We start from the raw sequence: 16,223 nt of genomic DNA, 5'->3' as shown, positions 1-16,223 counted from the left end.
GACTGGAAATTGGTTTTGGGAACAGTTTTCTCAACTTCTGACAAAAACAATATTTTAAATATGTCAAAGCTTCGATGGGGTGTGTTTTTGTGTGTAGCAAAATGTGCAACCTCCTTAGTCTTAATAAACTTACAAAAAGAAAAGGGAAAAGACAAATGTGCACAAGATATATCAGGATTCACTAACAAAACCTTGCGTAACATAAAGCCTCCACACATAACAAGATTTTTAACTAAAGTAAATTAATTTCAAATATCAATGCTAAAACATTTCATGAATATTCAAATAGCTCTACATAGTGGTACACTTAAAAGATTCTCAACACTCATGCAGAAGTCACAGTATTAATTGAGCTACATAATATCAAAATGCAGAAATTTCCATCAAATGTAATGATTGGAGGAGATTCGCAATAGGGATAAATATTTTTGATTTTCAAATAGGATCAAGAGGGATTTACTTCCACAACAGACTCACTAGGTAAACCTTTTACTGTGATAGTAATATGACAAGTGCGCTTTAGAATTTGGTTAGCCCGCCCTTGAGCTCGTGCTCTTATTCTTTTCAAAGTTTTCCCTTCGTTGACCTCTGCTTTACTAATAACTAAACTTGATTTGCTTAGACCTAAGTTATTGCTTGCATTTGCTCCAGCAGAAAACACTATCTTTATAATGGGTTCACAGGCTCGATAAGGCATGAGTTCCAATATCATAAGTGTTTCCTCGTATGGACGTCCACGAATCTGATCGATTACTCTTCGAGCTTTGTCAGCAGACATACGAATGTGTCTCCCTACAGCATACGCTTCTGCATATGATTTGTTGCTTTCCTGTACTGCAGTGCAGCATTAAATTCAAATGTATGTTAGTTGTTTTGTCATATCCTTCTAACATCAACACCAAATACATGATGATATATTTATATTATATACTGAAAACTGAAAAGCAAAAAAATGTGAGTAATTGAATTATGTCATGCATGCCTTGTGTGAGACACACACACACACAGACATACATACATACATACATATATATATATATATATATATATATATATATAGGGAGCATATCTGGCGAGAAAGGGGGTCCTTATGTGAGAGTGAGAGCAGCTAATTTCCACCGTTAGATTAAAACAAGCGGCTAAGATTAAAACAATTATCAAATGATTCCCATGGTCCTTCTCTAATCTAGCTTTATTTTAATTTCTTTTAACGAAACCTTCTCTCTTCTTCTACCTCTTTTCACCAAAATTGAATCCCTTGTACGAAATTTTCGCCGAATTGATACATAAATTCTGCAAACTCCACACAGTAGTGGCTCGCAACTTGCAAATCCCTAGTAACCCACAAAATTTCACCCACCAAATCAATCATTACCTTGAAAATTTTAAGAACTAAAATTACAGATCCCATCCAAAATCAAATAAGAAACCAAATCCAAGGTACTCTTCTTGTTCGAGACTGACCGACCACCTCCTTTGAGCATCTCTGTGTCAGTCCCGTAGATCTCCACAAAGCCCCGTGTTCTTGCTTTGAACCTTCTGTTTTTATTTCATTTGGTTGCTCCTATCCAAATTTGTATGTTGTGAGGTTTGTCTCTTAGTGGTGGAAGGCATTTATGATCGTGTGAAAAGAGCATAATTTTCCATGAAGGAAATTCAATGTTAGATAGAAGGTTTCATTAAAAAAAAAAAAATTAAAAAATTAAAACAAAAGCTAGAGTAGAGAAGGACCACTTGAATCATTTGATAATTGTTTTAATCTTGCTCTCACTCTCACATAAGGAACCGCGTGTTTTAATTTGAGTGATATGTTTTGGAGATCTGTTAAGATTAATGGCGTTCAATAAAAATGCATAAATCATTAATCTTGGTGGTTGATTTAAGACTTTTTTAAAACTGAACATGAATGATCGATCTGTATTATATAAACTTTCAATCCAATGGTGGATGAAATTTGTATTTATTGAGCTGTGTAGCATCACTGAAATGTTACACTGGTGTAATTTGATCTCTCCCTATATAACCCTTGAAAAAGCTCAAGTATCACCCCCCTCAAAAAATTTGCTATAGAAAGGAATCGAGTTTTCACGTTCACAGTACAATTCTGGGTATAATAACTATTAACTATGTTCACAACTTAATATTTTGTTGAGCCTAAATACCCATCAATCATCCAGTGAGGGGAATTAATTAATCTAATGTAGATTTCTTAATCTAAGTTTGATTCAAATATTCAATAGACTGGACTAGACTAGACTAATAATAATAATAAGAAGAAGAAGAAGAAGAAGAAGAAAGAGAGTTAAAGAGCACCTCCGAACTGGGCAGTGTGAAAGCGACAAGCGAAAGTGTTGTTGTTGTCGGTAGTAGTTTTGAGGGTAACGTCATTGAAAGAGGAGGAGGAACATCGAATTCGGGTGGAGGGTATCGGGAATTTGACTGGGTTGGGGCGGAATTGGAATTGAGGAGAAAGAGGTTGTTGGGGTCGCAGGTTATCGCGAACAGGAGGAAGAAGATTAATGGCTAAAGAAAGAGCCATTCAGAATTTCGAATGAATGAATGAATGAAACAATGAACACAGCAGCAGCAACAGGCACACTTCAACTACTTGCGATAAGATAGATAGATAGATAGATAGATTGGGTGGATAAATAAATAAATAAATAAATAAATAAATAAATGAAATTGTGTCAAAAAAATAAATAAATGTTTTTTCATTTAAAAACATTTTATATTCTCCATATTCATTTTCTTTTTCTTTGCTAATGTACCAAAAAAATAATATTCATTTCTGTTTTGAAAATTAATTCTCGTCGATGATATAATAATATTACTACTATTTTTAAATACACCTTTATTCTCTTTGAATTTTTAATTGAATAATTAATTAATTATTTATATTATAAAAAACAATTAATTATTTATTTAGAAACATACTAGTCCTAATTACTTTTTTTTGTAATTCCTCGCTGCTAATTATTGATTGATTTATATTTATTAAGTTAATTAATATTTTTTTCATCATCGGTTGAATCTGGTTTGGGGTCAGTTCTGGCATCAAGTGGTTCCAGCTCCCTCCAGATCGCAGTTGCGGGGGATCGAACCGCGGTCCTCCCTACCAAGTTCAGCTCCAATCACCACTGAACCAACTAACTATTGGTTGTTTCTATTACATTTCAACAAGGTCTGTTTTGTATCGTCAAAAAAAAAAAAAATTTTACTTAAAAACATATTTCAGAGTTAGGATCCTCTCCATTTCCAATTTTTTCCATTTCCTCCATTATTATGTAGTTTTGGGAATATAAATGCAAAAATGTGACATTAAGTGGGTCCAAATATCATTTATACACCCCAAAATATTTAAAAACTTTGGTAATGGAAGAAATGGAAAATATGAGAAATGGAGAGGATCCCAACTCCATATTTCAAACGTTGGATAAGATCAATTTTTTTTCTTACATGTGGTTGAAGTCGACGAGTGTTACTTTAGCTTCAAACTTACATAGCCGGTGGTCTAATCATTTACTCTATTTGGACCTTGTATGATTTTCTTTCTGTTTCTTCTTTTTGACTTGTTGTAAACTTTGATAGTCTATCTCGGTACACATTGCACTTATGAGACTGTTATTTTGGCTTGTTAAAAAAAAAAAAATTTCAAACTTTTAAGGTATCATGCAATGTCAAAAACACTTGGATGTGAATAATAAGTGGTTAGAACGAATTATTTCTTGTATTAAATTTGTGATGATCGAGTTTTTGGATTCAGAGAGGTAGGATTCTGTGAGACCTATCAGCGCCGACACTCACCGCACACCGATCAGGAGTATGTTGAGATGCTCCAGACATTGGCATTCCCAGGGAGAGACTGACATTATGATAGTCTCATGCAGGAGACCCCGTCTCGTTTCTTTTCTGCTGGTGGATCTTCATCAGGGTCGGGCAGTAGATTGAGATATTCTCGTCGTTCCCTTCCATCTTTATCTTTTATTTTTTGCATTTTTCATTTATGTACTTTTTATTTTTCTTTTTAAGCAAAACAATTATGTAATAATGTCATTTGCTGACAACCTCCAATTAAAAAAATGAAATAATTGTTTGCTCGTTTATTATTAAGTGCATGTTAAGCTATAGGCAAAGTTCTAATGCGACGTAAGAAAGAACTTTGTAATAATAGTTCACACCTTAATACAAAATCATATCTCACTAAAAATTGTTCCCACCAATTAGAAAGAATTTTAATCTCATCAAATCATATCTCACACTAGAGAAGTGAACTTGTTTGTTTTCTTAGGGGTAATTAATGTCCCATGAACATATAATTTAGACAAAATTACACTACTACATGTACTTTATCTTTTCTTTTTTTAACACTTTGGTCTTTATCTTTTTTTTAACACTATGGTCTTTTATTTTTTATATTTGTAACATTTTAGTCCTTTTTTTTTTAATAGTTTGGTCTTTTATATTTTTTTATTTGTAACACTTTGGTCATTTATTTTTTATAAATAAATAAAATAAGGACCAAAGTATTACAAAAATAAAGATAAAGGACCAAATTATTATAAAATAAAGATAAAGACCAAAATGTTAAAAAAAAAACTAAGATAATATTTAGTAGTGACATTGCAATATAGTCGGAGTTCTGACCAGGATTCCCTATTTATTCGTTTTATATATCAACACAAGGTGTAGTATCAAATATGAATAGTGCCCAGACTCATATATATACAGAACAATTACCGGATAGTGCCTATATTTGGTAAAACGTGCATATTTTACGTTGAAAAATTCTCATCCCCCCGCCCCTGCATATCTTTTCTCCCCTCCCCCCTAAATTCCATTTTTACCCTTGAATAAAAACTTCGGAACACAGTTTTTTTTTTTACAGTTTAACAAAGCAAACTATTCCATCGTTCTTTAAGGGCCTCATAGGCCTGACGACAAGGTATAGCCAGCAACCCGTGCCTTCCATCAATACAAGTTTCAGTTGCTAGGTTTAGCCTTAATAATGTATTGAGTGCCTTGTCAATTGGCATTTCAACCTGGAAATTTCAAAACATATAAGAGTGCAAATTAAGCAAAGATTATTAACTTCAGAGAGCAGAATCCCCTCAATACATCACCTTCACTTTAAACACTTCATACATGAATCTCTCACATTTCTCTCCTACACTTCGGCAAGAAGTGACCTGAAAGTAAGGAATGTTACACATGATTTATGTATCATTGAGAATCAAATAACATATGATGGATTTGCAAACAATTATTCCTAACAAAGAAACTACATGAAAATGCATAGCAGAACTCAAAATAGCATAACACGGTTGGGAGAAGATTCAACAAACCTGACCCTTATCTGCGTTGAGCAGGACTGCATAAGCCAAAATAGCTTCCTTGTACTGCACATGTAAAATTTTGGGCGAAAGAAATTAACAAAGGTCAAAATGCATAGTAATAAGAATGAGGTTGGAACCTATGTTTCAAGATCAGACCCAGATTAATTTTACGACTTAAATATTGTGCATGACCTTATCCACTATTGTGGCTGGGACTTCTGTACATTTGATTTCTTAACGTAAACCACAATAAACTAGTTCATAGTTGTTGATATTTAGTAAAATTGAAGACTTTTACAAGGGCAGTATGTTGTATAAGAAGAACGGATACATAATACAATATGACTTTAGTCAACAATAAAAAAAATACAATATGACACAAATACGAGTATAAGTGAAATTTTTAAAATTCAAGATATGATATGGCCAAGATACGTATATTGCATCATATTCAGAAGATTAGTGTCATCAGAAACATTTTTCTTCTTTCTAACACAGACTACCCAAGACTTGGGCCTTCGCGCACTGATCTAACATTATACCTTAAAATTGATAAACAAAAATAGATGCATGGCAAACATAAGGAGAGGAAGTTTCTCACTTGCTGCTGTTCAGAAGCATCTAAAAGAAAATGCACTGAGCCAAAGCCACTTGCTAAGGTCTTTTCATAAAGTGTCTTGTTCACTAACAGCTACAATATAACATTTTTGACAATTCAGATAGTTTCATTTCCATAAAATGCAAAAGGTAGAACTATATTGTTTTGGGATAAATAATAGTACAGGAAAATATCATCTTAATCTACCTGATACCGGTCCCATGTCTGTTTGTAACCTAGAACCACGCGGCTCCCATATATTATTAGAGCGCTTACAGCAACTACATCAAGTAATACAGCTGATCTGACATAAAAATGAAAGTAAAGTATTGTAAACAAGTGCTCCAACAGTTTCACAAATGATGTAAGTAGGAAAGTTATTGGTGGAAGGTAGAAATGAGGTGTTTCTTTTAAGTCCATCGAAAAAATGTGTGTGTGGGTGCACGCACATGTGCTCATATGTACCATAATCTAATTTGGTATATGTATATATGTCATAGTATCCAAATATCTAAAGCCATATAATCAATATACAAACAATTTCTTCAGTAGTTTTTAGGGCTAAAATAAAATTGCAAGAAGATCCAATAAATGAACAATTAATTTAAAATAGCAAATAAAACAGTATAGGAGAATGATGATAGTTAACGCTATATGTTGAAAATAGAGGGGTTTTTAAGGCAGAGAGGGAGGAAAGAAGAGAATAACTATTTCTGAAGGGAAAAAAATTAGGGTCTGTTTGGCAAGGCAAAGAAGCTAGCTTTTAGCTTTTAGCTTCTGTCTTATAAGCTAAAAGACCTGTTTGGTAACGGTCTTTTTAGAAAGAGCTTTTAGCTTATTTTGCTGACTTATAGCTTCTTTTTCAGAAGCTATTTCAAGTAGCTTCTGAGCCAGAAGTCAGGAACTAGAAGCCAGAAGTCAGTAGCTTCTCAGCCAAAAGCTATTTTTGCCAAACAGAGTCTTAGTCTATATTGAAATATGGACCTACGATGTAATGTAAATGATGTGTTACAAAAGACATAATATTAACCCCCGTTGTCCTAATTCTAATTAAATAAGTGAACAAATAAACTATTACAAAGCAAAATAAAAATCCCTAAGAATAAGAGAAGGTTTGAAACAAAATAAAACCCTATTACTAAGGTAACATATATTAAAAAAATATATTCCTAATATATCGTTATGTGTCTTTCTCTCCCCTTGTAGATATTCAAACATCGGGTTATGCTCTGCTCAATACATTTCCTATAGAAACTACCATGCTTGATTTTATTTTATTTTTTGATAGGACCATACTTGATAGTTGACAGTATTATTCTGAAAAATTGTTTGAAAAGGGAAAAGGTCCATTATTAAGGTAGCTACCCACATTGTGAAAAAAAAGAAGAGGCAATACCTATACCTTTCTAGCATCAAAGATAATTGAGCCTAACAAAGATGAAATTAGAACCATAATTAAAATTGCTCCAGTATTAATTAAATATCATTTAAATGCAGAAACATCGGTTTAGGAATATCATCAATATCATATGGAATTAAGATGTACATACGGGGAAGATAAGACATTCTCAAATTTGTAGTTTATAAAATATGCCAGGAGCCCCAAAATTGAGGCAACATCCAAGCGCACCTGTAAGTTTGCAGTTAAAAGTTACAACATTAAACAAATAGGGATTAATAAAGGTACCTTTACAAACAATATTCTAAAATTATTTCCTCATTGCATTCTTATTAAATTAGTACAGGAAAGCATGCTATACTTATATTATATATATCTGGAGGCTCATAAAATCCTTATATATCTGGATTACCCAGACATGTATTGGCTTGTAAACTGGGCCAGGTTCTGATTTTAAAAAATGATTGCTTTGCTCTGGAAATATTTAGTAGTAGAGAGGAGAAAAAGCTAAGTTATATCATGATTTATAATAAATACAGAATAAAACATATAGAAACACTTATAGACATAGCATACAACTTTCAAAAGAGTATAAAAAAACCACAAACAAGAAGCGAGAGATCTAGAAGGTCTCTTACAGTGTCTATGATGCGGAATGATAGTTTTTTGTGAGGAAAAACTACCTGCAAATAAATTGAATATCAACTGAAGAATTTTAAACATATAAAAAATATAAAGATACAACAGGAAAGACACCAAGAGTTTTCACATCTGACAGTCCATGTAGAGGCAAAATAATTACCGGTAAATCGGGAAAAGGAATTCTCTCGTATATCTTTAATTGCAATGATGGAACCTCAGCTTTATCTTTACCATTTGTTTCACCAACTTCCTTCGTATATAGTAGAATTAATTCTTCAAAGGCTGGTTCCTATTTTGCAAACGAATAAGATTTGGATCAATTTTCCAGCACAATTATATTAATCCTCGAAATAACAATACCAGTAAAGAACTCCTACAGCTAACGCAAGTATGAACTTACTCAATCCTTGTCTGAAAAAATTGAAAACCTCTATAAATTATTATTATTATTAGAAAATTAGGAGAGTATCATATTTTTATAAAGAATAATATATGTGTATCTATCTTCCACCTTTTAGCCAAAATGCTGAAAAAGGAAGGGAATCCCATGTAGGCATGCTCCTAAATACAGATTTCTGTAGCCCTACCAGAAATTGTAGATTATGGGTAATACTAATACCTGCAGGACTGATTGTGAGAAAAGTATGGAAATGGAAGTTTTTAACATTTTCCAAGGATTATTTCCACAGTATTTCCTTGTTGCAGGTCTCCATGTATCACTAAGTGATATCCTTGATAAGAAAGTAGGCCTGGATGGAGAATTTCAATAATTGGTCATGACAAACGATGATGCTTCAACCAAATTACACTATACTAATAACGTAAACATGAAATCAACACATTTTTAATTTGGAGATATATGATCACTCCAGGTGCATCCAATCTATTTCAATTTCAAGGAGCTTCTAGTAGAGCTAAGATAACAGACATTAATAAAAGAGCTGTTTGTGGAGCGAACCTTAGATAAGGTTCAGGGGGTTCACCATCATTTTCGACCTGAAAATGTGTTTCTGGTGTAGGGGGAATAAGTCCAACCCAAGAAAGCAATCTCCTCAAGAGCCTTTCACGGGGACCAACAGGTGACAAAATCCCTTCATATCGGGCTACTGCCCTCTGAGCTGCCAGCCAAATAGGGAGTTCTGCATTTGGTACTTGCTTTACACCTATTTTCTCATCCAAATCATTGTCATTATAGACCTGTGACTTTTGAAATACTGACAGTTCCTTTATCCAAAGCTTCAATCTTTCTGTCCAATTGTGCACTTCATGTAGCTGACTGAAATTTTCATAAAGCTGCAGAAGTGAACATGACATATTATACCCGATACATAAGTTCAAATTTGTAAGATTATTTTTACAAATAGACAGTCATGACATCATGCATAAATCGTGCCAAACTAGAGTATTCTATGCCCTTATAGATAGATTAATGTCTTATAGAAAGATTGAGAGCTCCGATAAATTAATTGAACACAATTTAGAGATAAACCATATCAAAAGACTTATTTTCTGTGTGCAAGCGAGAAAACAAGATGCTAGACAAGTGACAATTGTTTATGGTTCTCATAAAGAAAATAGGTACCAGTGACCAGTCATCCTTGGCAATGTAATAACTTTTATCAAGAAAACATAGAGTTGCAGGATCATATATGAAGAATGAAAGTACTAATGAAGGAATCTGTAGACTATAATATATAGATTATGCGCATAATCAGAAAGAATTATGATTAAAGAAATCCCGGTGCACATATTTTCAAATTTAAAAGTGATTGATGATTAATTATCATTCAGATAAATCTACTAATATTTCTGAAATTTGTCTAGTGATGTTGCTTAATTACAAATATATTTCCAGATTTCCGAAATTCTATGCCTATAAAATCTGTTATAAATTTCGAACATCAAAATAGTCGAATATTATATGTGAGAAGCTTGTATAAAAGAATATAGTAAAAAGAAAATCAGTTTCTTCTCACAGCATATTTTTCCATAATCGTGGAACTGGTTTGGTTTTAAAGTATCTTGTAGAATATCTCTTAGGATTAGATTTTATATTACTTATTGTTATTATTATTTGTTCTTGATTTATGATTGAGTCTGATAGGAACCTTGAGCCTTATGAGAGTGCAGACCCAATAATGTGACTAGGCCTAGTACTTGGAAGGTGTACGCGAGGAGGGGCAAAGTGGGGTCAGGAGGAAATAGTGGAAAATAGTTATGGGGAGATCCTAGTCTGCTCAATCACTTCACATACCGGAACTCTTGACTGAATTCCACTTATCAGCAGCAAGAGGCCACTCGGAGTTTCTCAGGAATTACCGAAGAATAGCAGGGAACTTGTATTGGGCAGAAGTACACAGCGGCTTCAATGGCGCGGCTGCTTCAGCCTTTACCAGTTCCGCAGCAGATTTGGGAGATCTCTCTTTGGATTTTATCACTAGATTACCTAAATCCAAGGGGTATGAAGCTTTATTTGTAGTGGTAGATAGCCTATCAAAATACAGTCATTTTATTCCTCTAAAGCACCCTTACACCACCAAAAAGATAGATGAAGTCTTTGGTAACGAGATTGTATGCTTACACGGTACTAAGTTGAAAATAAGCTCGTCTTACTTCTCTTTAAAAAAAAGCTCGTCTTACCACCTGGAGACCGATGGTCAGACCGAGGTGGTTAACCGGTTTTTCGCTTCAGATCAACCAAAGAATTGGTCATATTGGTACCATGAGCAGAGTTGTGGTACAACACTACATTCCATGGAATGACGGGAACTTACACCATTTGAAGTAGCTTACGGAAGGAAACCACCTTCGGTGGTGAGATTCTCACAGGGGGAGATAAAAGTAGAGGCAATAGCAAATGAGTTGCTAGACAGGGATGAGACGTTGAAACAACTGAAGCAACACTTGCTGGATGCTCAGGAACAAATGAAGAAATTTACTAATCTGAAGTGCACAGACTTGTCATTCAAAGTAGGTGAATGGGTGTCCATCAAGTTGAAACCACCTAGACTAGACAACAGACGGCGGTTAGGAAAATTAACCAAAAATTGGCTCCTGGATTCTTTGGACCTTTCCTATCCTGGAAAAAGTGGGTGTTGTATCATACAAACTGAAGCTGCCAGAAACAGCAAGAATCCATCCCGTGTTCCACATTTCACAGTTGAAGAAGGCTGTTGGCGATTACTCAGTTGAAGCTGAATTGCCTGAAGGGCTGGAGGTGGATATAGATGATCTGGAAGTTAGTTACAGGGAGATCCTAAATTCTTGTAGGTGATTATATGAGAGAGAGGGAGTCTAGGGAAGGCTCATTCCAGAATATTGTTCTTAGTTCTTACAGTTTAGGAGAAAATATCTCTCTGGTTTAGGAGTCCCAGACTCTGGTTTTCACCTTCTATCCATTGTAGAGCTTATGCTCTTTTCTCTTGAAAATCAATAAATACTCAATTCCACTTTTATAATTGTGGGAGTTCTATCAGAGTCTTATGTATCCTTATGAATAGGGATTAGTATTTAGCCTTTTATAACAAGTCAGTATCAAGCTATTATCAATAATACTCAAAGTTCTTATTATTATCTCTCCTCCTGTTATCTGAAATTACACAACTTCATCAGTCCCAATTATTCAATCTTATGCAAATTTTCATTTTATAACACTGCTAGTCACTAGATATGATACAAGGATAGAAGTATTTCCAGTGACGTAAGTCTACTTGACAAAGCATAGGTGATCTCACTTGTTATAAGATCCTACATATCCTACATGTCAAACCCTGCCTGTATCATATTCTAATATTAGAAGGTGAAAGATTATCTACCTAAATTAATTGATTCCATTGAATGAATAAATATACAGACAATGTCAGCATGGGATCTTCATAATATAATCCATAGTCCATGTTATAATCTTCTTAACCTTGAAAACGGTTATAACCTTTACCTTTATCTAATCATTTGAATATCTATAGAAGATCAAAGACGGTGGAAGCATTCAAGAAATATTGATGCATCTTATGAAATATCTATATTAGATTGACAATATATTCACACACAACAATGTATGTAAATAATATTCTTTAACATGCCAGAATAATGGGATGATTCTATGTCTCTACTCAGATACCAAGAAAGATAAATGACGAAACTACCACAAAAAAAAAAAATAATAATAACCTTGCTTATCCTGGTGCCAAGTTTTGCTAGTGGTTTTGATATAACAAAGAAGATTGTTTGTAGAAGCTTGGACTGTAAGTAATCCAGTTTTTCAACAATTAATAGGCCATTCTGCTTCTCAGTTGCATAACCCCGCCTACAATAGAAAAGGATAATACACTACTCTCAGATAAACATAAGAAAATGCCAAGTTATATATTCTGCATTACTTATGTCCATGTTTTCATCTAGAAGGTTACCTAAACCAGAAGTTTAACTCGCCAGTTAGAACAAATATGTATATTGGGTCAATAATCTACTAAGAAATAACAATACAAAAATATAATAGAACAAAATAAAAGTATAAAACAGCACTAGAAAGTTTCAAACAAACATAGGAATTCCCATTATAGTTAACGGTAAAAATAGGTGAATTGATAAAGGGGGGAAACTATGCAACAACCACAAAAAAAGTGCAAAAATAAATGCTAACTGACAATATCCAAAACACCCAACAAGGGGAAGGAAATATGAGCATTGTTTCTGAAATAAGGGAAATACAATATAAGCTAGTTGTTTACTGAAACTATAGCATTCAAAAATTCCTAGTGTGCCATATAATATTTCATTTAAGCCTTCTCAAAGCTTAAGATTAATTTTTGAAATTTAATTTAAAATTTAGGAATAAATAACAAATATGCAGAAAAAACGTATATTACCTTACCTAAATATTATGGCATTAGACTCATATGCTCTCTCCCAATCAACATATACTGGCAAGGTAAGGAGGTAGTCTGTATTCAATGCAGATGTTAACATTAGATCCCGAGCTGATAGTTCTTCAAATTGTGCATCGGAAAGAAGTTGCATGAAAGCATGTTGGAAACGAGTAGCAATGGTAACTCTGCCAATAAGATTGGAAAATGAGTTAATCAAAGCATTATTTTGGAAATACATGCATACAAAATTAGAAAAGAACATGCTTGAATAGACTGGTTCTTCTATACTTTTCAAACTAACACTCGCTGCCTTTATTTGTTAAACAAATTGTACTTCCCTCCCCTGCAACTTTGTGATATACTAATTTTGATTCGTTTACGACTTATATCGACTAGAACTACAATCGCAGTTTTTCTTTTTAATCTATAGAGTAGAGAGCAACAATTGAATTCAAACAAGCACATTAATTAGAAAGGAGCGGAATGGTCTCTGTTGGAACAAACAAACCTGGAAACCATATCATAATCGTTGCTGGGAGTTCTGTCGAGAGAGCGCAAAAGAGTCCCGAGGTTGAGAGCATAGTCGGAAAGCATAGACTTTTCCGGTTGAAGCGGGATATCCTGATAGACCTTCCCGTTCCCAGATTGAATAATGCCATTGGCCACAACTTGTGTCTCTGGTACAAGAGGGTCCTCATCCTCATAGTGAGTTTGGAGTTCATTGGTGAGATGATAATCGGAACGCATTTCCTCTAAGATGGTTTTGTGCTCAGCATGAAGTATAGAATCCAAACATCTGTACATTATAATATAATACCTCCGTTTCAAAATGAGTGTTTAAAGTTTTTGCACACGGATTAAGAAATGCAATGATGTTGTCAAAAGATACGACACTTTTACAAAACTAACCTTATTAACTATTAGTCAAAGTGAAATACAGGCTCTGTTTAGCAGTGCCAAATTTTGAACTTATGGCTTATAGCTTATAAGATCGTATTGGGAAAAAATACCTATTTGGTACCATTATTTACTCACTAGCTTGTAGTTTATTTGTACTAACTTATAGCTTATCTTTTTTTTTTCTTCAAATTATAAGTGAAACACTACAAATTCAATCAGCTAGCTCATCTTCTTCTATAAGCAAGCTCATAAGCTATAAGCTATAACGGCATCCACTATAGGCTAGTTAGTTTATGAGCCGCTATGTTTTGTGAAATAGAGCCATAATGTTTTGGAATAAGAAAGTGATGAGGCAGCATCTTAATTGAAATGAATATAAAAAAAAAAAAAAGTGTGAATTTGAAATTGAAAGTAATAGTAATAGTTACGATTACGAGGTGAGAAGGCGAAAGTGATGAGCAGCATCTTGATCAAGCATGATATTAGAGAGGATGGCATCTAGAAGTTGGGACTTGGAAACAGGGATGTGTTTCTGCCTGGGGACTTGTATTTTAGAAATTCCCACTTCTCCATCATCATTCTTCTTCTTCTTCTTCTTCTTTGAGGATGGGTTGTTGGTGTTTTCATGATGTTCTTCTTCAGCAACAGATATTTCCTCAAGCCTTGAACAAGGAATTAGCCTCTGTCTGAAAAGTGAACAACAAGAGAGTAACTGCTGCTGCTGCTGCTGTCGTTGGTGGTATGGGAAAGAGGAAGAGAGGGAGTGATGTTGTTGTGGCTGCCAAATTGAGAATGGACAATAATACGAATATGATGACATCTCTCGATGCGATGAGATTTAGAATGATTAAATAAATAAATGTGGTTGGGAGTCGAAGATGATGAAGGAACAACAGCCATCACCACCATATCAGAACCACAACACTAAATGCTAACCGTATCTTCATTTCTTGTGTTTCTAAAATTATCCAAATCAAACAAAACCATGATTCTTTATTTATGGTTTAAATAGAGTTTTTAGTCTATTATATAAAAAAAAAAAAAAATAATAATAATAATAATAATAATAATAATAATAATAATAATAATAATAATAGAGTTTTTAGTCATAGAAATATTTCTTATTTTATTTTACTAAATTTATCATGAAAAATAAATCCTCCCTAATAAAAAGAGACAATGTGTCCCACCAAACAACTCCACTTTCGGCACAAATATTTCTTTCTCCATAAATATGAGAGTGTAAGAAGGTGATGCAAAAATTCAAACACGTATTCCATCTGATATGAAGCTTCCATGGAACTATCGAAGGGTTACCAAAACCCCCGATAGCTAGATCTTCTTAAATTGGTGAGAAAAAAAAATTATGGTCGATGGTCGAAGTATTAATTGGTTGAGGTGAGATAGAATGGCATTTATAATGATAATGGTAGTCTAAATTTACGTGATGTTGAAAGCTTCAACTTAGTCATGTTACGCAAACAAAGATGGAAGCCCGTCACTAATTCTTCCTCTCTCGTTACCTGCGTGCTCAAAGTTAAATATTTTTCAATAAGTGGTTTTTTGGATGCCAACATTTGGCATAATCCAAGCTATACATGGAGGAGTATGTAGATAGAGGTGGGAATAGGTTAGGCCGAGCTAGGCTTTGTCAAGTCTGAGTCTGGCCTATCAAAAAATCGAAGGCCTGAGCCTGGCTTGTGGCCTATCATAGGCCTAATTTTTAGGCCTGAGCCTGGTCATTTAAAAGCCTGATGTGGCATGTTGGCCTGTTTAAAAGCCTATTTCATATGAACATATTTAAATAAATAATTATATTTATTTTTAAATATACTTATGAACGAATAAACCAATGTTCCTTTTGATATTTAACATGATATTTTAGAGAATTTGACTATATATGTCATCATATTTCAATTATAGTTTATAATAATACATTTATATATGTTAAAAACGAATGTAGATTAATAAATTTAAACTACTTAGAAAGTTAATAGATTAATGTGATTATTCATATTAAGTTAAATAGGCCGGCCTAATAGGCCTCAAAGGCTTTTTTAATGGGCTGCGGCCTGACCTTTTTAGCTAAGTATGCTTATAAAAAAATTTTGGTCTGCTCTATTTAAAGAAATAGGCTGGCCTGGCCTGTTCCCACCTCAATATGTAGAGCACCAGCTCTTTGCTCTCTCTTGCCCATAAAAGAGAAATTGGCGACCAAAGTAATATAAACGCATGGTTTAACCCATGGATTCATTCTCGTGCTAATATGCGACCATCCATCGCCCTTATTGCAACCTATGCAAACTTGTGTGTCTCTCAAATTTTTTATCCTACTCTAAACTCTTGGAACAATGAGTTGCTAAACATGATGTTTAACGCATAAGATGATGAGGATATATGCAAAATCCCACTTCACCAATCGGTAAATATTCTGTTAAAACTGCTTATCACTTTTGTTTGAATCTTCTGCAGCATGATAT

At 33.8% G+C, this 16,223-nt stretch overlaps 2 protein-coding genes across 4 annotated transcripts; both read right to left on the bottom strand.

The window, feature by feature from the left end:
• Nucleotides 1-225: 225 nt before the first annotated feature.
• On the bottom strand, nt 226-2,635 carry LOC123899868 (50S ribosomal protein L22, chloroplastic-like). The gene is made up of 2 exons (XM_045951122.1): nt 2,314-2,635; nt 226-834 (listed from the first exon to the last, which is right to left on the bottom strand). The coding sequence occupies exons 1-2, from the start codon at nt 2,537-2,539 to the stop codon at nt 446-448; spliced, it is 615 nt and encodes a 204-aa protein (XP_045807078.1). The 5' UTR covers nt 2,540-2,635; the 3' UTR covers nt 226-445.
• A 2,005-nt stretch (nt 2,636-4,640) lies between these two features.
• LOC123899867 lies at nt 4,641-14,727 on the bottom strand. Of its 3 annotated transcripts, none has more exons than XM_045951118.1 (14): nt 14,178-14,726; nt 13,352-13,639; nt 12,849-13,028; nt 12,146-12,281; nt 8,934-9,268; nt 8,595-8,724; nt 8,136-8,264; nt 7,972-8,016; nt 7,485-7,564; nt 6,142-6,238; nt 5,938-6,027; nt 5,346-5,399; nt 5,124-5,189; nt 4,641-5,042 (listed from the first exon to the last, which is right to left on the bottom strand). In XM_045951118.1, the coding sequence occupies exons 1-14, from the start codon at nt 14,561-14,563 to the stop codon at nt 4,890-4,892; spliced, it is 2,169 nt and encodes a 722-aa protein (XP_045807074.1). In that variant the 5' UTR covers nt 14,564-14,726; the 3' UTR covers nt 4,641-4,889. The 3 variants fall into 3 exon arrangements, with proteins under 3 accessions (XP_045807074.1, XP_045807077.1, XP_045807075.1); XM_045951121.1 differs by having other exon boundaries at nt 14,172-14,303; XM_045951119.1 differs by lacking the exon at nt 5,938-6,027 and having other exon boundaries at nt 14,178-14,727.
• Between the last annotated feature and the right edge of the window lie 1,496 nt (nt 14,728-16,223).

Source organism: Trifolium pratense, linkage group LG7, assembly GCF_020283565.1.
Source record: "Trifolium pratense cultivar HEN17-A07 linkage group LG7, ARS_RC_1.1, whole genome shotgun sequence".
Taxonomy (NCBI): Eukaryota; Viridiplantae; Streptophyta; class Magnoliopsida; order Fabales; family Fabaceae; genus Trifolium; species Trifolium pratense.
This window is presented reverse-complemented; position numbering and strand designations above follow the sequence as displayed.

Coding starts and splice junctions, on each gene's coding strand:
- LOC123899868 (XM_045951122.1), bottom strand. CDS start 2,539: ATGGCTCTTTCTTTAGCCATTAATCTTCTTCCTCCTGTTCGCGATAAC. Junction 835..2,313: donor TCACACTGCCCAGTTCGGAG/GTGCTCTTTAAC, acceptor GCTGCACTGCAG/TACAGGAAAGCAACAAATCA.
- LOC123899867 (XM_045951118.1), bottom strand. CDS start 14,563: ATGTCATCATATTCGTATTATTGTCCATTCTCAATTTGGCAGCCACAA. Junction 12,282..12,848: donor TCTAATGCCATAATATTTAG/GTAAGGTAATAT, acceptor TTTCTATTGTAG/GCGGGGTTATGCAACTGAGA. Junction 5,400..5,937: donor ATGCTTCTGAACAGCAGCAA/GTGAGAAACTTC, acceptor TTACATGTGCAG/TACAAGGAAGCTATTTTGGC.